The 27056-nt window shown below is 49.9% G+C and overlaps 4 protein-coding genes across 5 annotated transcripts; 2 read left to right on the top strand and 2 right to left on the bottom strand.

Annotated features, from left to right (window-relative positions):
- Positions 1–149: 149 nt before the first annotated feature.
- capn1b (calpain 1, (mu/I) large subunit b) lies at positions 150–10978 on the top strand. Of its 2 annotated transcripts, none has more exons than XM_061095870.1 (21): positions 150–389; positions 2904–2973; positions 4417–4535; positions 5101–5234; positions 5369–5537; positions 7673–7756; positions 7834–7919; positions 7995–8069; positions 8141–8301; positions 8386–8555; positions 8737–8748; positions 8827–9038; positions 9111–9150; positions 9479–9544; positions 9664–9721; positions 9886–9950; positions 10066–10134; positions 10360–10438; positions 10548–10661; positions 10790–10848; positions 10952–10978. In XM_061095870.1, exons 1-21 carry the CDS (start codon positions 150–152, stop codon positions 10976–10978), a joined length of 2109 nt encoding a protein of 702 aa, XP_060951853.1. The 2 variants fall into 2 exon arrangements, with proteins under 2 accessions (XP_060951853.1, XP_060951857.1); XM_061095874.1 differs by having other exon boundaries at positions 7673–7762; positions 7840–7919.
- Positions 10979–12730: 1752 nt separating this feature from the next.
- mrps28 (mitochondrial ribosomal protein S28) lies at positions 12731–13598 on the bottom strand. Its single transcript, XM_061066343.1, has one exon. It carries the CDS (start codon positions 13585–13587, stop codon positions 13021–13023), a length of 567 nt encoding a protein of 188 aa, XP_060922326.1. The 5' UTR covers positions 13588–13598; the 3' UTR covers positions 12731–13020.
- Positions 13599–14167: 569 nt separating this feature from the next.
- Positions 14168–16766, top strand: sde2 (SDE2 telomere maintenance homolog (S. pombe)). Its single transcript, XM_061066136.1, has 8 exons — positions 14168–14333; positions 14537–14654; positions 14734–14845; positions 14928–15097; positions 15349–15478; positions 15586–15732; positions 15808–16009; positions 16342–16766. The coding sequence occupies exons 1-8, from the start codon at positions 14235–14237 to the stop codon at positions 16552–16554; spliced, it is 1191 nt and encodes a 396-aa protein (XP_060922119.1). The 5' UTR covers positions 14168–14234; the 3' UTR covers positions 16555–16766.
- mtif2 (mitochondrial translational initiation factor 2) lies at positions 16337–26447 on the bottom strand. The gene is made up of 14 exons (XM_061095834.1): positions 26347–26447; positions 24836–24996; positions 24642–24765; positions 24397–24568; positions 23294–23454; positions 23039–23215; positions 19754–19893; positions 19245–19369; positions 18907–19111; positions 18314–18566; positions 18093–18233; positions 17587–17751; positions 17160–17300; positions 16337–17053 (listed from the first exon to the last, which is right to left on the bottom strand). The coding sequence occupies exons 2-14, from the start codon at positions 24992–24994 to the stop codon at positions 16884–16886; spliced, it is 2133 nt and encodes a 710-aa protein (XP_060951817.1). The 5' UTR covers positions 24995–24996; positions 26347–26447; the 3' UTR covers positions 16337–16883.
- Positions 26448–27056: the final 609 nt, after the last annotated feature.

Below are 27056 nucleotides of genomic sequence, written 5' to 3'. Positions count from 1 at the left end.
GACATAAATTGTCTATATCCAAAGTGTGAATAATCTGATGTGAACTGTTGAGATGTGTCCGTCTGGACTGGTGGACTGATAACAGGACTGAGACCTTTAATCAGATCTGATTTGATCTGATCATCGTTTGTGGCGTGTTGTGGCTCAGGATGTTTGGGGGCGTGTCCGGGCGGATCCAGAAGGAGCGCCAGAAGGCTGGAGGTCTTGGTTCCGTCCAGCAGGCGGTCCACTACATGAACCAGGACTTCCAGGTCCTGATGGAGGACTGCCTGCAGAACGGTTCCCTGTTCCAGGACCCGATGTTCCCAGCAGAACCGTCCTCACTGGGCTTCAAGGAACTCGGACCATTCACCGCCAAGACCAGAGGGGTGGAGTGGAAGAGGCCAACGGTGAGAACCTGTACTCACATGTACTCACATGTACTCACCTGTACTCACCTGTACTCACATGTACTCTGCTTTACTCACATGTACTCACATGTACTCACATGTACTCACCTGTACTCAGCTTTACTCACATGTACTCACATGTACTCACATGTACTCACCTGTACTCACCTGTACTCACATGTACTCACATGTACTCAGCTTTACTCACATGTACTCACATGTACTCACATGTACTCACCTGTACTCAGCTTTACTCACATGTACTCACATGTACTCACATGTACTCACCTGTACTCACATGTACTCAGCTTTACTCACATGTACTCACATGTACTCACCTGTACTCACCTGTACTCACATGTACTCACCTGTACTCACATGTACTCACATGTACTCACATGTACTCACCTGTACTCACATGTACTCACATGTACTCACATGTACTCACATGTACTCAGCTTTACTCACATGTACTCACATGTACTCACATGTACTCAGCTTTACTCACATGTACTCACATGTACTCACCTGTACTCACATGTACTCACATGTACTCACCTGTACTCACATGTACTCACCTGTACTCACATGTACTCACATGTACTCACCTGTACTCACATGTACTCACATGTACTCACATGTACTCAGCTTTACTCACATGTACTCACCTGTACTCACATGTACTCACATGTACTCACCTGTACTCACCTGTACTCACATGTACTCACATGTACTCACCTGCATAGACATATATAAAGACTAGATGTCTCGTTCGACGGAGCCAGACGTCACCACATGGCGGCCATCTTGCTACAGGGCAGCTCGCTCACCCATAACATTGTGTTGGTAAATAACCATAACTTGCTCAATTTTCAACCGATTTTGAAACGGTTTGGTTTGTTATAAACGTCAGAGATGTAGATATGACACTGCATACTTATGAATAATTATGTTATTTTCTAAAAAAAAAATCATAATTTATGCAGTGTCAACTACATCTCTGACGTTTATAAAAAAACAGACCGTTTCAAAATCGGTTGAAAATTGAGCAAGTTATGGTTATTTACCAACACAATGTTATGGGTGAGCGAGCAACCTCTGGCAAGATGGCCGCCATGTGGTGACGTCCGGCTCCGTCGAACGAGACATCTAGTCTTTATATATGTCTATGCTCACCTGTACTCACATGTACTCACCTGTACTCACATGTACTCATCTGTACTCACATGTACTCACATGTACTCACCTGTACTCACCTGTACTCAGCTGTGCTCAGCTGTACTCACATGTACTCACATGTACTCACCTGTACTCACCTGTACTCAGCTGTACTCAGCTGTACTCAGCTGTACTCACATGTACTCACCTGTACTCACCTGTACTCACATGTACTCACCTGTACTCACCTGTACTCACACGTACTCAGCTTTACTCACATGTACTCACATGTACTCACACGTTCTCAGCTTCACTCACCTGTACTCACATGTACTCAGCTTTACTCACATGTACTCACCTGTACTCACCTGTACTCACATGTACTCATCTTTACTCACCTGTACTCACATGTACTCACCTGTACTCACCTGTACTCACCTGTACTCACCTGTACTCACCTGTACTCACATGTACTCATCTTTACTCACCTGTACTCACATGTACTCACCTGTACTCACCTGTACTCACCTGTACTCACCTGTACTCAGCTGTACTCACCTGTACTCACCTGTACTCACCTGTACTCAGCTGTACTCAGCTGTACTCAGCTGTACTCACATGTACTCACCTGTACTCACCTGTACTCACATGTACTCACCTGTACTCACCTGTACTCACCTGTACTCACCTGTACTCACCTGTACTCAGCTGTACTCACCTGTACTCACCTGTACTCAGCTGTGCTCAGCTGTACTCACATGTACTCACATGTACTCACCTGTACTCACCTGTACTCAGCTGTACTCAGCTGTACTCAGCTGTACTCACATGTACTCACCTGTACTCACCTGTACTCACATGTACTCACCTGTACTCACCTGTACTCACACGTACTCAGCTTTACTCACATGTACTCACATGTACTCACACGTTCTCAGCTTCACTCACCTGTACTCACATGTACTCAGCTTTACTCACATGTACTCACCTGTACTCACCTGTACTCACATGTACTCATCTTTACTCACCTGTACTCACATGTACTCACCTGTACTCACCTGTACTCACCTGTACTCACCTGTACTCACCTGTACTCACATGTACTCATCTTTACTCACCTGTACTCACATGTACTCACCTGTACTCACCTGTACTCACCTGTACTCACCTGTACTCAGCTGTACTCACCTGTACTCACCTGTACTCACATGTACTCACATCTACTCACCTGTACTCAGCTGTACTCACCTGTACTCACATCTACTCACCTGTACTCAGCTGTACCCTTCACGTTACTATCTCGTCACCTTTGAGGAGTGATGTCATACAGATCGAGATTGTGATTGGCTGTTTCAGGAGCTGACAGAGGACCCTCAGTTCATTGTGGGCGGTGCCACTAGGACGGACATCTGTCAGGGATCTCTGGGTGAGTCAGCGGGTTCTGTGTGTTGCTTGGTATTTGCTTTTTTCTGGCGTTGATGTGTTTTTGTCCCACGGGAGAAGAGCAGGTTCACTTCCTGTCAGTCACATGACTGCAGTCCCAGCGTCGTGAAGACCAACGTCTCAAACAGCAGGAGCATCACGTTGGTTCCTTCTGAGTTCCTCAGGCTCATTATCTGTCAACATCTTTTATTTATGAACATAACAAGTTCTGCAGCTTCAGCGGCTGTAAGTTCCCAGAAGCCCCTGAAGGCAGCACTCAGCCTCTGGCCTTGGATTGGTCCGGTTATTGATCAGTGAACGGACGTCTGCTCCATCAACAGGAAACATTAGCAGCCTAATGCTAAAGGCTCTAATGCTGTTGTTGATGTTAGCCCTAGCTTAGCATTAGTGTGTCCCCACAGACCATCAGGGTTATAATGGAGTCGGCTAATGTTCAGACCTTTACTGTAACTGTCAGAACATCTTCATCATCTTCATCTTCATCTTCACTGATGGGAGGATGTGAACAGAACACTACATCTCTGAACATTAGCCGACTCCATTATAACCCTGATGGTCTGTGGGGACACACTAATGCTAAGCTAACTGCTAACATCATAATGTCTCAGTGCAGTCTGAGAAACAGGATCAGCTCAGAAACCTGCTTCTTCTTCTTCTTCTTCTTCTTCTTCTTCTTCTTCTTCTTCTTCTTCTTCTTCTTCTTCTTCTTCTTCTTCTTCACCAAGTCACTTCCTAAGAGTCTGCTGCACTTTTAAAATCAGTTTTTAAAGGTCAGAGGTCATCGGATTTTTGTCGAAGCTCAAGTTTCTGAGATGAGATGGTGTGTGTCTATGGTTGTGTTACAGGTGACTGAAGGAGTGAGTTGTGTGTCTGTGGTTGTGTTACAGGAGACTGGAGTTGTGTGTCTGTGGTTGTGTTACAGGAGACTGAAGGTGTGAGTTGTGTGTCTGTGGTTGTGTTACAGGAGACTGAAGGAGTGAATTGTGTGTCTGTGGTTGTGTTACAGGAGACTGAAGATGTGAGTTGTGTGTCTGTGGTTGTGTTACAGGAGACTGAAGGTGTGAGTTGTGTGTCTGTGGTTGTGTTACAGGAGACTGAAGGTGTGAGTTGTGTGTCTGTGGTTGTGTTACAGGAGACTGAAGGAGTGAATTGTGTGTCTGTGGTTGTGTTACAGGAGACTGAAGATGTGAGTTGTGTGTCTGTGGTTGTGTTACAGGAGACTGAAGGTGTGAGTTGTGTGTCTGTGGTTGTGTTACAGGAGACTGAAGGAGTGAGTTGTGTGTCTGTGGTTGTGTTACAGGAGACTGAAGGTGTGAGTTGTGTGTCTGTGGTTGTGTTACAGGAGACTGAAGGAGTGAGTTGTGTGTCTGTGGTTGTGTTACAGGAGACTGAAGGTGTGAGTTGTGTGTCTGTGGTTGTGTTACAGGAGACTGCTGGCTGCTGGCTGCCATTGGCTCTCTGACTCTGAACACACGCCTCCTGCACCGCGTCGTTCCTCACGGTCAGAACTTCAACCAACCGTACGCCGGCATCTTCCACTTCCAGGTGAGACTCCTCCCACTCCCCTCTGTCAGCCAATCAGAGCCCCCCCTCAGAATAAACACAATATATCTACAATTTACCGTCATTGCGATATCAACGTGTGTGATATACGTTTGTCGACCTGCTGGAGCTTCGGTGCCGTGCGCTCATGCTCTGCTCGTCCGATCATTCGTCCGATCATTCGTCCGATCATTCGTCCGATCATTCGTCCGATCATTCGTCCGATCATTCGTCCGATCAGATGTAAACTAAAAAAATTCAGATGATTGTCCAGAGTTTCACTTCGTAGAGGAACCGGGAGCCGCCTCCCACTCCTGAGAGGAAACTGCTTGTTATCACATTTGTCCCAGGACCAGGTGATGTCTATATATGGGCCTGTAGTGGTAGTTCCCCTCATCTGCCACTAGGGGGTTAGTCACATGTCACTGTTGTCCACTTGTCAGGTGAATCAGTTGCTGTGGTAACAAACTTCAACTTTGTGGCCTCACAGACAATTTAATGATGATTTCAAAATAAAAGCCGGTCTGACCTGATCCTCGTGGTTTAACCCCCCCGCTGCTCTGTGTAGTTCTGGCAGTTCGGGGACTGGGTGGACGTGGTGATCGACGACCGTCTGCCGGTCAAAGACGGCGAGCTGATGTTCGTCCACTCGGCCGAGGGCAGCGAGTTCTGGAGCGCTCTGCTGGAGAAGGCCTACGCCAAGTGAGACAGTCACATGACAGCTGGCGTCACCGGCTCCTCAGTGACAGATTATTCATCTTTCATACTCAACACAACTTTAATCGTAATGCAGTATTTCCATCTTGATGCTCTGGATGTTCCTTGTGTGTCTCGAGGTTGAGCGGCTCGTACGAGGCCTTGTCCGGCGGCAGCACCACCGAAGGCTTCGAGGACTTCACAGGGGGCGTGGCCGAGATGTACGATCTGAAGAACGCTCCCGGAGATCTGCATCGCATCATCATCAAAGCTCTGGAGAGAGGCTCCCTGCTGGGCTGCTCCATCGATGTCAGTAACACATTAGTTCACATGTTACACACGTGACCGACCATCAGAGAGGTTAACATGTTACACACGTGACCGACCATCAGAGAGGTTAACATGTTACACACGTGACCGACCGTCAGAGAGGTTAACATGTTACACACGTGACCGACCATCAGAGAGGTTAACATGTTACACACGTGACCGGCCATCAGAGAGGTTAACATGTTACACACGTGACTGACCATCAGAGAGGTTAACATGTTACACACGTGACCGGCCATCAGAGAGGTTAACATGTTACACACGTGACCGACCATCAGAGAGGTTAACATGTTACACACGTGACTGACCATCAGAGAGGTTAACATGTTACACACGTGACCGACCATCAGAGAGGTTAACATGTTACACACGTGACCGACCATCAGAGAGGTTAACATGTTACACACGTGACCGACCATCAGAGAGGTTAACATGTTACACAAGTGACCGACCATCAGAGAGGTTAACATGTTACACACGTGACCGACCGTCAGAGAGGTTAACATGTTACACACGTGACCGACCGTCAGAGAGGTTAACATGTTACACACGTGACCAACCATCAGAGGTTAACATGTTACACACGTGACCGACCATCACAGAGGTTAACATGTTACACACGTGACCAACCATCAGAGGTTAACATGTTACACACGTGACCGACCATCACAGAGGTTAACATGTTACACACGTGACCAACCATCAGAGGTTAACATGTTACACACGTGACCGACCATCAGAGGTTAACATGTTACACACGTGACCGACCATCACAGAGGTTAACATGTTACACACGTGACCGACCGTCACAGAGGTTGACATGTTTCACACGTGACCGACCATCAGAGGTTAACATGTTACACACGTGACCGACCGTCACAGAGGTTGACATGTTTCACACGTGACCAACCATCAGAGGTTAACATGTTACACACGTGACCGACCATCACAGAGGTTAACATGTTACACACGTGACCAACCATCAGAGAGGTTAACATGTTACACACGTGACCGCCATCAGAGAGGTTAACATGTTACACACGTGACCAACCATCAGAGGTTAACATGTTACACACGTGACCGACCGTCAGAGATGTTAACATGTTACACACGTGACCGACCATCAGAGAGGTTAACATGTTACACACGTGACCGACCAGCATAGAGGTTAACATGTTACACAGGTGACCGACCATCAGAGAGGTTAACATGTTACACACGTGACCGACCATCAGAGAGGTTAACATGTTACACACATGACCGACCATCACAGAGGTTGACATGTTACACACATGACCGACCGTCAGAGAGGTTAACATGTTACACACATGACCGACCATCACAGAGGTTGACATGTTACACACATGACCGACCATCAGAGAGGTTAACATGTTACACACGTGACCAACCATCAGAGGTTAACATGTTACACACGTGACCGGCCATCAGAGAGGTTAACATGTTACACACGTGACCGGCCATCTGAGAGGTTAACATGTTTCACACGTGACCAACCATCAGAGAGGTTAACATGTTACACACGTGACTGCCATCAGAGATGTTAACATGTTACACACGTGACCGACCAGCATAGAGGTTAACATGTTACACACGTGACTGCCATCAGAGACGTTAACATGTTACACACGTGAGCAACCATCAGAGAGGTTAACATGTTACACAGGTGACCGCCATCTGAGAGGTTAACATGTTACACACGTGAGCAACCATCAGAGAGGTTAACATGTTACACACGTGACCAACCATCAGAGAGGTTAACATGTTACACACGTGACCGACCATCAGAGAGGTTAACATGTTACACACGTGACCGACCATCAGAGAGGTTAACATGTTACACACGTGACCGACCATCAGAGAGGTTCACATGTTACACACGTGACCGACCGTCAGAGAGGTTAACATGTTACACACGTGACCGACCATCAGAGAGGTTAACATGTTACACACATGACCGGCCATCAGAGAGGTTAACATGTTACACACGTGACCAACCATCAGAGAGGTTAACATGTTACACACGTGACCGACCATCAGAGAGGTTAACATGTTACACACGTGACCGACCATCTAACCGTGTCCTCTGTCCTCAGATCACCAGCGCCCTCGACATGGAGTCTGTGACCTTTAAGAAGCTGGTGAAAGGCCACGCCTACTCTGTGACTGGACTCAGACAGGTGAGCGTTACAGTCCGACAGCGACTCTGACGGTGGAAGCATCCGACCTTTGACCCTTTGGTGCGTCCTGCGTTCAGGTGGAGCACCGCGGGCAGCAGCAGCGTCTGATCCGGATCAGGAACCCCTGGGGTCAGGTGGAGTGGACCGGCGCCTGGAGCGACAGGTCGGTGCTTCATTCAGATTCTTAATGAGCGAGATCAGAACAAACACAGGAAGTGACCTCGTGTCGTTGTGTCAGCTCCTCAGAGTGGAACGCCATCGACTCAGCAGAGAAGGACGACCTGCTGTGTAAGATGGAGGACGGGGAGTTCTGGTAGGTTGGTGCGGTGAGGCTGAGTGTGATTGGTTCACAGGATGGAGACGTGAAAGGTGCTGGTGTGTCAGGATGTCGTTCCAGGAGTTCCTGCGTCAGTTCTCCAGGCTGGAGATCTGTAACCTGACCCCGGACGCCCTGAGCCAGGACTCCACCAGCTTCTGGACCACGGCGACGTATGAAGGGGGCTGGAGGCGGGGCAGCAGCGCCGGCGGCTGCAGGAACCATCCCAGTGAGGAGAGGATCAGTTAGGACTAGGTTGAACATTATGATGACTACATGTCCCACAATGCAACTGACTGCTGCTTCTCTGCAGACACGTTCTGGATCAACCCTCAGTATAAGATCTCCCTGCTGGAGGAGGACGACGACCCCGAGGACGAAGAGGCCGGCTGCAGCCTCCTGGTGGCGCTGATGCAGAAAGATCGCCGCCGCTACCGCAGCCACGGACAGGACATGCACACCATCGGCTTCGCCATCTACGAGGTCAGAGGTCACAAAGACGTTATGATGTCACAACAATCTGTGTTGCTGTCTTGGTTAGAACTCAGGGAGTCGGGTACGGGTTCTGGTGTGTGGGTGTCAGGATGATGGATGAAAGGTGAAAGGTCATGGCAGATGTGATCATGTGACGTCTTCTCTTCTCTGTGTCTCGATTCGTTCACAGATTCCTGACGAGGTGAGTACGACGACCTCGGGTCAAACTTCCCTTTGTTTACTCTGAGCTCAGCGACGCTAACGTCCGTCTGTCCGTCAGCTGCAAGGTCATCCCAGCGTCCACATGAAGAAGGAGTTCTTCCTGCGCCACTCGTCCTGCGCTCGCTCCGAGTCCTTCATCAACCTGAGGGAGGTCAGCAACAGGCTCCGCCTCCCGCCAGGCGAGTACCTGATTGTCCCGTCGACCTTTGAACCCTCAAAGGAAGCCGACTTCGTCCTGAGGGTGTTCACTGAGAAACAGTGCGAGACCAGGTGAGTGAGAAACCAATGATCCGGTGATGATCCGGTGATGAACGTGGATCAGTGACGTGTGGTTCTGTTCAGGGAGATGGACGACGACGTGGAGGGAACCTTCGACCCCGAGGTAACGCTTCATCTAAACTTTAAACATTTACTTCCTGTGCATGAAAGAATCCTGTTTATCAAAGAAATCTTTATCTATACAGAGCCAGGGACACAGAGACAAGGACACAATCATTCAACTGTCGTCCCTTTGTATTTATCATTATTATTAATAAGCTGTCGAGGACCAGAGGCTCTGATCTTATTAAACAACTTCATTATAAAATATAAACACATCTTCTGACATCTTCACATGATTTGAAGCAGCTGCATCTGTAGAACTTGAGAATGATTGTGTGAACGTCTCCTTGTTCGTGTCATGACGACCTTTGACCTTGTGGTCACTGCAGGAGGAAATATCCGACAGCGACATCGATGATTCCTTCAGGTCGATGTTCACTCAGCTGTCAGGAGACGTGAGTTCATCTGAAGCTTCACTCGTTGTCAACGCTCAAATGAAAAACCTGGTTCTGCTGAGTCATGTTCTCTCACAGTGTGTTGGAGCTGAGTCATCAGAAGTCTTTTCTCTCCTCAGGACATGGAGATCTCCGTCCGGGAACTCCGAACCATCCTGAACCGAGTCGTCTCCAAACGTGAGTTCTGATCGCTCTTGTTCTTGTGCCTGAAACAGAGTGAGTTCTTCTTCTTCATCTTCTTCTTCTTCTTCATCTTCTTCTTCTTCATCTTCTTCTTCTTCTTCTTCTTCTTCTTCTTCTTCTTCTTCTTCTTCTTCTTCTTCTTCTTCTTCTATCTGCAGACAGAGACCTGCAGACGGATGGTTTCAGTATGGAGTCCTGCAGAGCCATGATCGGCCTCATGGACGTATCCTCCCTGTGGAGAACCTCTAGGTTCTGTCCTCTGGTTCCTCTCAACGTTCTCAGTAGAACCTTTGAACCGTGAACGTTCTCTTGTATTTTTGACCTTAACCTGACGTCAGAAAGACGGCAGCGCTCGCCTCGGTCTCCTCGAGTTTCAGATTCTCTGGAACAAGATCAGGAAGTGGCTGGTGAGCAATTTGCTTTTCATAATAAAAGTCTTTAGTTTCACCACACATCTACAGTGTTGAGGTACTTTTACTACTTGAGTATTTCTACTTTTTCATCTATTCGTCAACATGAATAAAAATGTATGTGTGTTTATCACCTGTTTGATTTTAATCTGATGAAAATCTGTTTTATTTTCCTGATTTAAGTCAAGTTTTAACATGACATGTGACCTTTGACCTCTGCAGGGAATCTTCCGAGAGTATGATCTGGATAAATCCGGATCTATGAGTTCCTACGAGATGCGTCTGGCGCTGGAAAACGGAGGTAGACCTTCTCGTTCCTGAACACGATGACTCGGCGTGTTGTGTCCTCTGTCCTCTCACCTGTGGCGTCCTCTGTCCTCTGTCCTCTGTCCTCTGTCCTCTGTCCTCAGGGTTCAAACTCAACAACAAGCTGTACCAGATGCTGGTCGCTCGATACGCCGACAACGAGCTCATCGACTTCGACAACTTCACCTGCTGCCTGGTCAAGCTGGAGGCCATGTTCAGTACGTACTCGACTGAGCTCACTGATTGCAGCCGGTTCATATTCCACATTCAGATTGAATTAAAATATTATTAATTAAAAATCATGTTTTATTGACACAGAACTGAGAAACACTTTGTTTGTTTTCAGGAACTTTCCAGGAGCTGAACAAAGACGGAACGGGACAAGTGGAAGTCAACGTCATTGAGGTGAAATAAACAGATTCAGAACCAGATTCAGAACCAGATTCAGAACCAGATTCAGAACCAGATTCCGACTGGGTGTGACGTGTGAACTCTTCTATCTCCTCAGTGGCTGCTGTTGACCATGTGTGGATAAAACTACTTCCTGCTGCCGAACTTCAAAGTGCCTCCGACAGGAAGAACAACTCAAAAGCCACGACAAACAGCCGCAGTACTGCTGTACTACTACTGTAGTACTACTGTAGTAGTACATATTCACAGTACTGACGCATAATCACTGTTAACTCCAAGCTGCTGCATTTACTCTCAGATAGAGGGCGCTACAGCCCCGACAATATGGCCTCTGCATTTATATATTCATGTATCGACTGATATGACAGAAGTTCCATCTGTCACTGCTCCCCCTGCAGGTGAGGAGGACTGAAGGGCAGCCTGTAGGTCAGAGCTCAGGGTTTTCATATTTATTTACAGGTCAGTGAAAGCCTCATGAGGAGGAGGCGTTCAGGAAAGATAGATTATAGATGATAGATGTACTTTATTGATCCTAATATGGGAAACGAGTGTGTCCCAGCAGCATGTAACGGGCTCTGCACACGGAACCAAAGACTAAACACTAAAGAGTCAAGTAGCAGAATCGAGTAGTTGGTTGAGAAGTAAAGTTAGAACATGACTGTGATGACTTCACCTCAGTCACAGAAACACTACGACACGTCAGCTTCATGGTTCAATTATTAAAGTAAAAGAACCGAACAGAAGAGTTGTGTGTGGTTTACTGGACTGTACACACACACCTGTATCATGTGACACACACACACCTGCATCATGTGACACACACACACCTGCATCATGTGACACACACACACCTGCATCATGTGACACACAAACACACACCTGCATCATGTGACACACACACACCTGCATCATGTGACACACACACACCTGCATCATGTGACACACAAACACACACCTGCATCATGTGACACACACACACCTGCATCATGTGACACACAAACACACACCTGCATCATGTGACACACACACACCTGCATCATGTGACACACAAACACACACCTGCATCATGTGACACACACACACCTGCATCATGTGAAACACAAACACCTACACTTGCTTCATGTGAAACACGAACACACACACCTGCATCATGTGACACACAAACACACACACCTGCATCATGTGACACACGAACACACACACCTGCATCATGTGACACACAAACACACACACCTGCATCATGTGACACACAAACACACACCTACATCATGTGACACACACACACCTGCATCATGTGACACACACCTGCATCATGTGACACACAAACACACACCTACATCATGTGACACACGAACACACACACACCTGCATCATGTGACACACAAACACACACCTGTATCATGTGACACACACAAACACACACCTACATCATGTGACACACAAACACACACCCACATCATGTGACACACACACACACACCTGCATCATGTGAAACACACACAAACACACACACACCTGCATCATGTGACACACAAACACACACACACACACCTGCATCCTGTGACACACACACACACACCTGCATCATGTGACACACGAACACACACACACACCTGCATCATGTGACACACAAACACACACACCTGCATCATGTGACACACAAACACACACACCTGCATCATGTGACACACAAACACACACACACACACCTGCATCCTGTGACACACACACACACACCTGCATCATGTGACACACGAACACACACACACACCTGCATCATGTGACCATGTGTCTATAAACTCTAAACCATCTCGTTTCCTAAAGTGGAGAAATAAACTTTGCGGCGTCACGTGATGAAAGGGGGAGGAGCCGCTGATCGGAACACGTTTCACTTTAATAACACAAACTTCACACAAATCAATAAACAATAATCAATAAACAATAATCAATAATCATCTGAGTCACTGATCGAATCAGACCACGTGACTGAAGGTCAGTTCGGGTTCAGTCCCTCCCGGGACCCGGACCCTCAGTCCCGGGGGTCCCGTCCCGTCCCCCTCAGTCCCGGACCCTCAGTCCCGGTGGTCCCGGACCCTCAGTCCCGACCCTCCAGGGATCCGGACCCTCAGTCCCGGTGGTCCCGTCCCTCCCGGTGGTCCCGGACCCTCAGTCCCGGGGGTCCCGCCCCTCGCGGCCCTCCAGCGGGCCCAGCAGCACGGCCTGGGCCTCCAGCAGCGTGGTGTCGGTCTGAGCTCCGAGGAACCGGGCGGTGAGCTCCAGGTCCTGCAGCCGGAGCCGGACCCTGCTGCCCCGCTGCAGCTTCTCCCCCCCCTCCGCCGGCCGCCGACACACGCAGTGGAACTTCCCCCCGAAGTCGATGTACAGGTCGTCCCGGACCACGTGGAAGACCCTCCCGACCACCGGCCGGTCCCGGGCCGGGCCCATCTGGACCAGCGGGGACCGGCGCAGCAGCGAGGCGAAGCTCTCGTCCTGGCCGGAGGAGGAGCCTCGCAGCCCGGCCGCGGAGGCCCCGCCCTCCCGGCGGATCTCCGTCTGGAGGTCGAAGGCCGCAGCGAAGCCGGACCTGGGAGCGTCCGCGGCGGGGGGGTCGCTGCCGGAAGTCCCGCTGCCGGAAGTCCCGCTGCCGGAGTCCGAGCTGAGGTAACTTCTGAAGAACCAGCGGGAGGAGAACCGGAGTCTGGACCGACACCGGGACATCACCACCGCCGCCATGTTGTCCCTCAGCTGAGCGAACCGGAAGCTTATTCAACTTCCGGTCACTGGAAACTATCAGCGCGCCCCCTGGCGGCTCATTCTGTTTTATACTGAGACAAGGAAAGAAGGATTAATAAAAACCATTATGACACTTTGATACAGATTCAAACCTCATTTAATGCACAACAAGGTTCCAGAGACACGTGTTCATCTCCTGAGTTAATAATCATAACTCTGCTACTTTGATTTATGTTTTACAGATTCTTCTTCCAAGAGGCAAACATGTATAAGGAAAGAAAAGACATGATCTATTCTGTTTAAGAGAAACAGGACTTAAGGAAATAATTAAATTTTAGGTTCCCTTTGTTTGTTTCTGTTTTTATTTAGTTATTTTTGTTTGTGTACTGCCAATCTACTGATCCACACTCCAGTCCAGAAGGTGGCGGTAGTGCGCCTATAAGCTGGTCTACCAACCGCCAATAAACACTTCTACAGAAGAAGAAGAAGAAGAAGAAGAAGAAGAAGAAGAAGACGAAGACGAAGAAGAAGAAGAAGAAGAAGAAGAAGAAGAAGAAGAAGAAGAAGAAGAAGAAGAAGAAGAAGTGACGACAGAAGAAGAAGAAGTGTCGAACCGGAAGTGCAGTGTTGTTACCTGTCGACAGAAGATGGAAGTGTGTGTGAACGCGCCGCGGCTCCGCTGTAACGCGCAGTTTCCGGTCGGTTCGGTGGTGAAAGATGTTCTGACCCGGTTCGTCCAGCAGCAGGTGAGTGACGTCACAGACCACTTCGAACATACGCACAGGCCGGAAGCCACGGGAGTCACCGTTAGCCCACATGCTAACGTTAGCTAACAACACTGACCGGAAACGGTTCTTCAGACGTTTCATAACATTTAAAAAAGGTTTAAACGGTTTATTGAACAACTGGTTTTGTGTTTGTGTGTGTGTGTGTTTGTGTGTTTGTGTAGTTTGGATCCCCTGAGGATTTCTACGTCATCAGAAACGGCCGAGTGTCCGATGTGGAGGATCCATTGCAACATGGATCCGTCTATCACCTGCAGCCCCGCCTGTGTGGAGGGAAGGGAGGTCAGTCCAGGAAGTACACACATCCAGCCGTTGATCAGCTGACTACACAAACACTAACGCACTCACTCTGGCGTTCCAGGTTTCGGTTCCATGCTGCGAGCTCTCGGCGCTCAGATCGAAAAGACCACGAACCGCGAAGCCTGCAGAGATCTGAGCGGACGCCGTCTCCGAGACGTGAACCACGAGAAAGAGTGAGTCAGAGACCGGACGTGTAGGAATGACTCGTGGCGTGTGACGGATGTTCACGCTGTTCTTCTTCTGTGGTGGCTGCAGGATGGCGGAGTGGCTGAAGAAGCAGGCGGAGCGCGAGGCGGAGAAGGAGCAGCGCCGGGTGGAGCGTCTGCAGAGGAAACTGTCCGAACCCAAACATCACTTCACTGATCCCCAGTATCAGCAGCAGTGTCACGACCTGTCGGAGCGGCTGGAGGACTCCGTGCTCCTGGGTGAGGGGGGGGCTGGCAGCGTGGGGGGGGGGGACAAGGCGTTGTGTGTAACACGTGAACCTCACACACGTCACTCGAGGTTTTCTACCTCATCAGGTTTTCACACGGCGTCGGTCGAGGAGCAAAAAGAAACTTCATATAAAACATATCAATATGTTTTATGTTCTTATTGATCATTGGTCATAACTTGTATCATTTATTAAAGTCAAAGAGAAACGGTGACATCATGTGACCTGAACGCTGTGTCTCAGGTCTCCAGGCGTCGTCCAGTGGACACGTGAAGGTCGAGGACGTCTCCTCCACCAAGAGGTCCAGCTCTGATCACAGCGAGCAGCCGCAGAAGAAGAAGAAGAAGAAGAAGATGGCCGCGGCGTGTTTCTGGTGAGATTTCATTCAGGGGGAGGAGCCTGAACAACAGGAGGGATTTCAACTTCTGTTTCTGTTTTTGCTGTCCCTCAGTGTTTTTGAATCTGTCGTCATGGTTACAGGACGGGTGTGGGAGAGCTGGACGAGATGCTGAGCTCAGAGGACGAAGACGATGATGATGATGAGGAGGAGGCGTCGTCCTCGTCCAGCTGTGGAGCCGTGGCCATGACGATGCAGAGAGAGGGGGTGGAGCCTGAGCAGAGCAGCAGGTAGACATCAGATCAGAAACACGTCAGAGTTTATATTTTAATCGATTTCTGATGAAAACTATTTTTCTTTAATAGCTCGTCCTGCACTTCATCCTCCGCTCGCCAAACCATGAGAGCCTCAAAGAACCAGGAACCTTCGGAGACCAGAGCCTCAGAGAACCAGGAACCACCAGAGACCAGAGCCTCAGAGAACCAGGAACCACCAGAGACCAGAGCCCAAGAGAACCAGGAACCAGCAGAGACCAGAGCCCAAGAGAACCAGGAACCTCGGCCACAGGTCAGTCTTGTCTTCTCCACACCGATGACACCTAGTGGCCGAAGTCTTTGTTTTCAGTTTTTTTTTCTCACTCCACTGATTAGATTTCAGAGGTCAAAGGTCACCTCATGGGTCAGGAAGACATGTCGACTGATCTGATTGGTCGATTCTCTTTTTGATATCTTGTGATGTCATGAGATCTGGAGGTCATGTGACGCTGACATTCATTAATTTAATATTTTATTTATACAATTCTTCCTGATGTTGTCGTTAATAAACACTGAGCTCAGTTTGATTTGAATTAAATATTTATTTCATTTACATTAACACTTCATATCCCCCCCCCCCCCCAGCGGCGGCCTCTGGATCTGTCCTCGGTGGCGTCCGTCCATCAGCTGGAGTCTTTGGGTCTGGACGTCCTGAAGGAGGAGCTGATGTCTCGGGGGTTGAAGTGTGGGGGGGCGCTGTCGGAGCGCGCCGCCCGGCTCTTCAGCGTCCGGGGGCTGACCCCCGATCAGATCGACCCGGCGTTACTCTCCAAACCCGCCAAGAGGAGGAGGAAGTGAAGAGGTCAGAGGTCGAACAGACGCTCGTCTCAGCGTTAAATGGAAAGTTCAGTTTTTATTGTGTGAATGTTTCCGACAGGAAGTTCGACAGAGAAACAGGAAGTGACCTGTGAGTTCGGTCACATGATGTAACTCCAGCTTTTCATTTCTTTCTTTGTTTTATTAGTTTTTTCTCCTTTGAATCGTCAAAATAAAGGTCTTGTTTTTTCTCACCTCGTCTCTGATTGGCTGTTTCTCATGATGTCACGTTGCATCACACAGACCGAGGTCACATTCTTCTTGATCGATAATCAGTCAAAATCTGTCAGTGATCACATGATGAGGGCGTGTCAGAAGCCGGGGTTCCAGGAAGTGACCTGCGGACACGCCACGTTCTCAAAACACACGATGATGTCACCGGGTTTGAACTCCACCGAGTCGCCGGCCGAGACGCCGCACTCCATCCCCGTGGTAACCGTCTGCACGTCGTCCTTATGGTGCCGCAGCGCCAGCAGGGAGCCTGCAGGGGGCGCATCACAACATCACCACTGTCTTTTGAATCCACAACAAATCACACACACACTCATATCTCAGAATGATAAGCGGCTGTTCCGGGCTTCGCTCACCCTCCCACACGGTGTCTCGACCTCGGATCAGTCTGAACGTGTGGCGGCGGTCCAGCTGACCTTTCTGAACCCGACATCCCGCCACGAGAACCTTCTTCTTCCCGACAGAGACCTCGAACATGGCGAGGACCGACGCCTCACCTGGGGGGGGGGGACAGTTTCCCTTCAGATGGATCAAAGTCATAACACAAAGCATGCTGGGTAACAGCGTTTAAAGATGGTTAATAGTTTTTTCTTCAGCGACTTTGACAGTGATGGGGAGGTTAAAAAAATGTGTCACTACCGCCACCAAGCCTCCTTCAGTTTGATTGGTCAGCTTATTGAGGGTTGCATGGGTCGGCCAATCAGAGCAGAGCAAATTAAACCGCAGATTCATAATATTGGTTTGATTCTGTGGTCAGCGAGTCGCCGGACCGGCGCCACTCACCGATCACGCTCTGGGACTCGAGCGGCGGCAGCTTGTTGCTCAGATCCTCCTTCAGCTGGTCCACCAGTTTGTAGATGATGGTGTGAATATTGAGCGGCACGCCTCTCTTTAGCGCCACCTGCTGGACCGACCTGCTGGCGCCGACGTTGAAGCCGTAAATTGACCCTGAACGGAGAGAGAGTTTTCTGACATCGATGTGGCTTCAGGTCAGAAACTGATTAATATTACAGGTTTATTGATCAGACGTTTATAATAAAACTTGTTTTATTCTGACGCTCTGGAACCTGAGTCCTGTGACATCCGGCGTCTCAGGGCGCCGCTCTGTGACCTGCTGGTGACCTGCTGGTGACCTGCTGGTGACCTGCTGGTGACCTGCTGGTGACCTGCTGGTGACCTGCTGGCGACCTGCTGGCGACCTGCTGGCGACCTGCTGGCGACCTGCTGGTGACCTGCTGGTGACCTGCTGGTGACCTGCTGGCGACCTGCTGGCGACCCCGTGTTCATACCTGCGAACGTTTCCGCCATGTTGACGTCGTTCTCCGAAACGTCTCCGATGCCGAAGTGGACGACCTCCAGCTCACACTGCTGCTGAGCGTCGTAACTATCCAGGATGTTCAAGATGGCCTCCACCGACCCGTCCACATCACCTGGAGGTCAAAGGTCAGTCAACGGTAAGCTGTTAACCTTTTAGGTAATGTTGCTTTGGGCCAATCACAGCGCAGCGCACCTTTGATGATGAGCGGCAGCCTCAGCTGCTCGTCCGGACTCCTCTCGCTCGGACGCACAGAGAACTTGGTTTTGTTGGCGCGGTACAACGCCACCTTCCTCTTCCTCCAGCTCAGGTGAGATAGCTCCGCCCTCTCCCTCCTGTACTCCTGCAGGTGAACTTCCTGTTTGAGCTCGATGGCGCTCTGCTCCTCCTGCAGCTTCAGCCCCTCCCTCTCGCTGCTCCTCCACTCCACCACCTCCCTCGCTCGCTGCTGCTCCGCAACAAACAAACAATCCCTCAGTTTCAGTTCCTCACATGTGAGGTCACGTGACCTTCGACCTCTGAAATCTGATCAGTTCTCAAAAATCTGACAGAAAACAAAAACACATAATACCTCCGGCCACTAGGTGTAGCCAGCGCAGAGGATAATAAAGTTTTATTTGAATTATTTATTTTAACACATGAGTTTATTTGTCTTTTCTTATATTTTCATTAAATGTGTTTATGAAGAAAGTATTAATTATTGCTATAAACCGACTGATCAGCTTGTCATGGAGCTGATGAGTCTGAGTGTAGATGACCTCATTCAGAGGTCAAAGGTCAGCTCTCACCTCAGACTCCACCTCCAGGATGACGTCTCCAGCGGAGGGAAGCTCCTTCCACCCGACCACCTCCACCGCACAGCTCGGCCCCGCCTCCGTCAGCGCTCGCCCGTTCTCGTCATACAGGAGGCGGACCTTAGCCCAACTCTTTCCCGCCACCAGGACACAACCTCGCCTCAGCGTCCCCCGCTGGACGATGGTCGTGGTTACAGGACTGAGGAGACGCATGAGGGGTTAGAACTCTCTACAGCGACAGGGTTGATGACATCACTGTGTGGTGATGACATCACTGTGTGGTGATGACATCACGCACAGTGATGACATCACACACAGGGACGCGCTCTCACCCTTTGCCTCTGTCCGTGCGACTCTCGATGACGAATCCCTCCACCAGGCCGCTCGTTTCCGCCTTCAGCTCCAGAACCTCAGCGAGCGCCACCGTGGCCTCGGTCAGAGCCAGCAGGTTGTCGCCCTGGCAACAAGATGACATCATCATGTGACGGCCAGCAGGGGGCGCTGCAGCGCACCGGGTCACCAACACACACGTTTCATACAAGATAATATAGAAAGAAAACCTTTAACTTCCAGAAATGAACTTCAGAAGATTCAGGTTTTATCTCTAAACGCTTCCTCAGCCGGAGCATCAAGGTCCCGCCCCTAAAGTCCCCGGACCAATCAGGAGTGAGCCTCAGCTGTCAATCAAGACGACTCAGACATTTAAACCTTTATTTAACACGACTGGGACGTTTGGTCCCGTCTGCTAACGTGGAGCAGGGTGTACGACCCAGACTGCAGCCAGGGGGCGATGTGTTAGATTCACAATGTGAGGTCACTGTCATGTGACCTGATGAGTCACCTTCAGGGCGGAGATGTGGATCGTCTGCACGTCTCCTCCGAACTCCTCACACACGACGTCGTGGGCGAGCAGATCTCGCTTCACACGATCAGGATCCGACTGAGGTTTGTCACATTTGTTCACCGCCACGATGATGGGAACTGAAACACAAACACACACAGTCACACACACAGACACACACACACAGTCAGACAAACAAACACACACACAGTCACGCAAACACACACACAGTCAGACAAACAAACACACACACAGTCACACACACAGTCACACACACACACACACACAGTCACACACACACAGTCACACACACACACAGTCACACACACACAGTCACACACACAGTCACACACACACAGTCACACACACACAGTCACACACACACACACAGTCACACACACACACACAGTCACACACACAGTCACACACACAGTCACACACACAAACACACACACAGTCACACACACAGTCACACACACAGACACACACACAAACACACACACAGTCACACACAGACAGACACACAGTCACACACAGTCACACACACAGACAGACACACACACAGTCACACACACAGTCAGACAAACACAGACACACTCACACAGTCACACACACACACAGTGTCACACAGTCACACACACGAACACACACACACAGTCACACACACAGTCACACACAAACACACACAGTCACACACAGACACACACACACACAGTCACACACACACAGTCACACACACAGTCACACACACAGTCACACACAGACAGACACACAGGCACACACACACAGTCACACACACAGTCACACACACACACACAGTCACACACACACAGTCACACACACAGTCACACACACACACACAGTCACACACACACAGTCACACACACACACACACAGTCACACACACACAGTCACACACACAGTCACACACACACAGTCACACACACAGTCACACACACACAGTCACACACACACAGTCACACACACAGTCACACACACACACACAGTCACACACACACAGTCACACACACACACACAGTCACACACACACAGTCACACACACAGTCACACACACACACACACACACACAGTCACACACACACAGTCACACACACACACAGTCACACACACACAGTCACACACACAGTCACACACACACAGTCACACACACACAGTCACACACACACACACAGTCACACACACACACACAGTCACACACACAGTCACACACACAGTCACACACACAAACACACACACAGTCACACACACAGTCACACACACAGACACACACACAAACACACACACAGTCACACACAGACAGACACACAGTCACACACAGTCACACACACAGACAGACACACACACAGTCACACACACAGTCAGACAAACACAGACACACTCACACAGTCACACACACACACAGTGTCACACAGTCACACACACACACACACGAACACACACACACAGTCACACACACAGTCACACACAAACACACACAGTCACACACAGACACACACACACACAGTCACACACACACAGTCACACACACAGTCACACACACAGTCACACACAGACAGACACACAGGCACACACACACAGTCACACACACAGTCACACACACACACACAGTCACACACACACAGTCACACACACAGTCACACACACACACACAGTCACACACACACAGTCACACACACACACACAGTCACACACACACAGTCACACACACAGTCACACACACACAGTCACACACACAGTCACACACACACAGTCACACACACACAGTCACAAACACAGTCACACACACACAGTCACACACACACAGTCACACACACACAGTCACACACACACAGTCACACACACAGTCACACACACAGTCACACACACAGTCACACACACAAACACACACACAGTCACACACACAGACACACACACAAACACACACAAAGTCACACACAGACAGACACACAGTCACACACAGTCACACACACAGACAGACACACACACACAGTCACACACACAGTCAGACAAACACAGACACACACACACAGTCACACACACAGTCACACACAGTCACACACACACACAGTGTCACACAGTCACACACACACGAACACACACACACAGTCACACACACAGTCACACACAAACACAGTGACACACACAAACACAGTCACACACACAAAGTCATACACACACAGTCACACACACACACAGTCACAAACACAGTCACACACACACAGTCACACACACACAGTCACACACACAGTCACACACACAGACACACACACAGACACACACACAAACACACACACAGTCACACACAGACAGACACACAGTCACACACAGTCACACACACAGACAGACACACACACAGTCACACACACAGTCAGACAAACACAGACACACACACACAGTCACACACACAGTCACACACACAGTCACACACACACACAGTGACACACACACACACGAACACACACACACAGTCACACACACAGTCACACACAAACACACAAACACAGTGACACACACAAACACAGTCACACACACACAGTCACACAGTCACAAACACAGTCACACACACACAGTCACACAGTCACAAACACAGTCACACACACACAGTCACACACACACAGTCACACACACACAGTCAGACAAACAAACACACACACAGTCACACACACAGTCACACACACACAGTCACACACACAGTCACACACACAGACACACACACAAACACACACACAGTCACACGCAGACAGACACACAGTCACACACACAGACACACACAGTCACACACACAGACACACACAGACAGACACACAGACACAGACACACACACACAGTCACACACACACACACAAACACACACACAGACACACACACAGACACACACACAGTCACACACAGACAGACACACACACAGACACACACACAGTCACACAGTCACACACACAGACACACACACAGTCACACACACACACACACACACAGTCACACACACAGTCACACACACAGTCACACACAGTCACACACAGACACACACAGACACACACAGTCACACACACACACACACAGTCACACACACAGACAGACACACACACAGACAGACACACACACAGTCACACACACAGTCACAGACACACACACAGACACACACAGTCACACACACACACAGTCACACACACAGTCACACACACAGTCACACACACAGTCACACACACAGTCACACACACAGTCACACACACAGTCACACACACACACAGACACACACGCTCTCACCCCCCGCCCTCCTGGCGTGCTGGATGGACTCCACCGTCTGGTTCATGACGCCGTCGTCGGCCGCCACCACCAGGATGACGATGTCGGTGGCGCTGGCTCCCCGGGCCCTCATGGAGGAGAAGGCTGCGTGGCCGGGCGTGTCCAGGAAGGTGATCTTCTCGCCTGTCGGCAGCTGGACTGAAGGAAACAAACCCTCAGAGTTCTGTTCTCCATCAATAATCAATCAGGCGTGTGAATCAGTTTTCCGATGTTTACCCAGAAAGGCTCCGATGTGCTGCGTGATGCCTCCGGCCTCCAGGGACGCCAGCTGACTCCTCCTCAGACTGTCCAGCAGGGTGGTCTTACCGTGGTCCACGTGACCCATGATGGTGACCACCGGGGGGCGCACCACCAGACTGAGAGGGTCTGCTGGAGGGCTGGTGATGTCACAGGTCAAAGGTCAGAGAGGAAAGAAGGTTACACGTGGGGGTGAGGCGTTCGGAACAAGCTAGCCGTCCGAGCTAACGATGCTAACGATGCTAACGATAGATCAGAAACGTGCACTATCGAACAAAGTGTCATTAACTCAGTTCGGTCTATTAGCTTCATCTTCATCTTCCTCATCCTCATCCTCTTCCTCATCCTCTTCCTCTTCCTCATCCTCTTCCTCATCCTCTTCCTCTTCCTCTTCCTTCCTCATCCTCTTCCTCTTCCTCTTCCTCATCCTCTTCCTCTTCCTCATCCTCTTCCTCTTCCTCTTCCTCTTCCTCTTCCTATTCCTCATCCTCTTCCTCATCCTCTTCCTCTTCCTCTTCCTCTTCCTCTTCCTCTTCCTCTTCCTCTTCCTCTTCCTCTTCCTCTTCCTCTTCCTCATCCTCATCCTCATCCTCATCCTCATCCTCTTCCTCTTCCTCTTCCTCATCCTCTTCCTCTTCCTCTTCCTCATCCTCTTCCTCTTCCTCTTCCTATTCCTCATCCTCTTCCTCTTCATCTTCCTCTTCCTCTTCCTCATCCTCTTCCTCTTCCTCATCCTCATCCTCATCCTCTTCCTCTTCCTCTTCCTCTTCCCCTTCCTCATCCTCTTCCTCTTCCTCTTCCTCTTCCTATTCCTCATCATCTTCCTCATCCTCTTCCTCTTCCTCTTCCTCTTCCTCATCCTCTTCCTATTCCTCATCCTCTTCCTCTTCATCTTCCTCATCCTCATCCTCTTCCTCATCCTCTACTCCGCCCACTGGCGAAAACCAAGTGTCGGTTTCTACGACGAAATGTCTCTCAAGTGGACCAACAGGTTCTAGCATGTTTAGATTGTAGCTGTGCTCTGATTGGTTGGTTTGTAGCTGTGCTCTGATTGGCTGACCACCACTTCCTGTCCCTGTTACCTGCGGTGGGCGTCCCTGTTGGTCCTCTTCCTGCTCTCGCTCTGATTGGCCCATTTGAACTTCATCCCCGATCGAGTCACCACCTCCTTGATCCAGTTCTCGTCCAGGACCGAGTCCGGGTCCAGGGAGTCCAGGTCCAGCGAGGTGTTGAGCAGCGCCTCGAACACGTGATCTGAAACACAGAACCTGATTGGTCAGGCGTCAGGGACGGGAGGCGGAGCCTGTGGATCCTCGCCGGCTCTTACCACAGTCTCTGCTCATGGCCTCAGCGAGCGCCGCCACCGTCATCCTCTGACTGATCTCCACTTCCTGTTTGTCCACTTTGGGTTTGACCTTCGGGATCTTCGGCTCTTTCTTTTGACCTTTGACCTGCAGACACATCTGGATATCAAGGACCAGATAAAGAAGGCACGTCCAATAGACAGGAAGTCAGACTCACCTGTTTGGAGGCAAACTTCCTGTTCTGTGGACAGGCGAACAAGGGGGCGGGGCTGTGGGCAGGGCCGACGAGGGGCGGAGACAGGAAGCTGCGCAGCAGAGCCGGGTCGGCGTGGACGACTCGCCGCGCTGCACGCATCACTGATGACATCACACTCATACCTGCAGCGTCCAGAGAGAGACGATGGTGCGTTCAGGGACACGTCAACTGAGAGGATTTCTGACTTTCAAACAGTTTATCAGCTGATCAATATTAATATCATGTGTTTGTTCATGACGTCACACGGAACATGTATGTAATCTGTGTGTAACATGACATGGAATATAAATCCTCATTGAACATCTCAGAGACCAGATCGTCCCCTCGGTGGTAGTTTGTCCCTCAGCTCCACTGAGAGGAACCTGGAGATAAGACCAGGACATGTGACCCACATAGAGAACAGGTCTCTAGGACCAGGACATGTGACCCACATAGAGAACAGGTCTCTAGGACCAGGACATGTGACCCACATAGAGAACAGGTCTCTAGGACCAGGACATGTGACCCACATATAGAACAGGTCTCTAGGACCAGGACATGTGACCCACATATAGAACAGGTCTCTAGGACCAGGACATGTGACCCACATAGAGAACAGGTCTCTAGGACCAGGACATGTGACCCACATAGAGAACAGGTCTCTAGGACCAGGACATGTGACCCACATAGAGAACAGGTCTCTAGGACCAGGACCTGTGACCCACATGTAGAAGGTCTCTAGGACCAGGACATGTGACCCACATGTAGAAGGTCTCTAGGACCAGGACATGTGACCCACATAGAGAACAGGTCTCTAGGACCAGGACATGTGACCGACATGTAGAAGGTCTCTAGGACCAGGACATGTGACCCACATGTAGAAGGTCTCTAGGACCAGGACATGTGACCCACATAGAGAACAGGTCTCTAGGACCAGGACATGTGACCCACATAGAGAACTAGTCTCTAGGACCAGGACATGTGACCCACATAGAGAACAGGTCTCTAGGACAGCTTCCTTCCACCTGCACAGTATCATGAACCTGAGGAACATGAGGAACATGAGGAACATCCTGTCTCAGGAGGAACCTGAGACAGGATGTTCCTCAGCTTCCTCAGGAGGAACCTGAGGAACTCGTCCACCTGTTCCCTCTGGACCGGATCAGTGTGAGTCTTTATCATCAGGACGTCCCAGTGAGTCTGAGAGACGCCTCCAGTTGGTCCAAGACGCTGAGAGGAACCAGAAGACATCATCTCACTGATGAGCTCCTGACTCCCTGTGAACCTCAGGAGATCAAGATCCTCACAGACATCACAGGCTGAGGGACAACTCCCATCATGCACTGGGGGAGAACTCCCATCATGCACTGAGCAGGATCCATAAAGACGGATTAGTTTCACTTTGCTGACGGAAATAAACCGTTTGAACCACGTGACCCCGGTGCACCGGACGCGGGGTCACGTGCTCCCCTTCCCGGGGGTCCCGGACTCACCTGAGTCCACCTGAGTCCACCGGAGTCCTCGTGTTCAGCTTCTTCGCTCAGCTCATCTTCATCAGCCGCTCTCACCTCACACAGGGCGCCGCCATGACAGTCCGCTGGCGGAGCGGCCGCGGGCCACAGCGCCCCCTGTCGGCGCGGAGTGGAACCGGATCTTCTTCTTCGTGCCTCCTGACTGCAGGACGGATGCTGGGTCCACTGAGGGTTTCTGGTGGACCTGTGTTCACCTCCTGTTGATGTGAGGTTCTCCAACCAGCTGTGGTTCTTCAGCTCCTCGTCCAGAACCAACACATCTGTTAAAGTTCTCACGGATCATTTCCTCCTGACTAACATCCAGAGGAAACGGGTTCATTCACCTGCAGCTTCCTTCCGGTACAATACATGAACCAGTGCTGATTAGGTTTAAATAATATACTTCATTCAAAATAATCATCAGGAAAAATAAATGATTTAACAGCTACATCTTTATAACATACATCATAAATTCACTTCAAATAATAAGTCACAATTAACACTTTTATATACACCAGATAAAATGTGTACTACAACAAACCGACTCATCTGTTGACATTTCTTCACGACACAGACGAGCTCTTGATCCCTTAAATCACGTGAAGAAATAAAAAAACATTTTCAGGAGAAATATCGTCGTCTTTCAAGACGATCAAAGTGAACTTGAATAATCTCAGCTATTAAATTTAGTT

Source organism: Limanda limanda, chromosome 2 (genome assembly GCF_963576545.1).
Source record: "Limanda limanda chromosome 2, fLimLim1.1, whole genome shotgun sequence".
Classification (NCBI taxonomy): domain Eukaryota; kingdom Metazoa; phylum Chordata; class Actinopteri; order Pleuronectiformes; family Pleuronectidae; genus Limanda; species Limanda limanda.
This window is presented reverse-complemented; position numbering and strand designations above follow the sequence as displayed.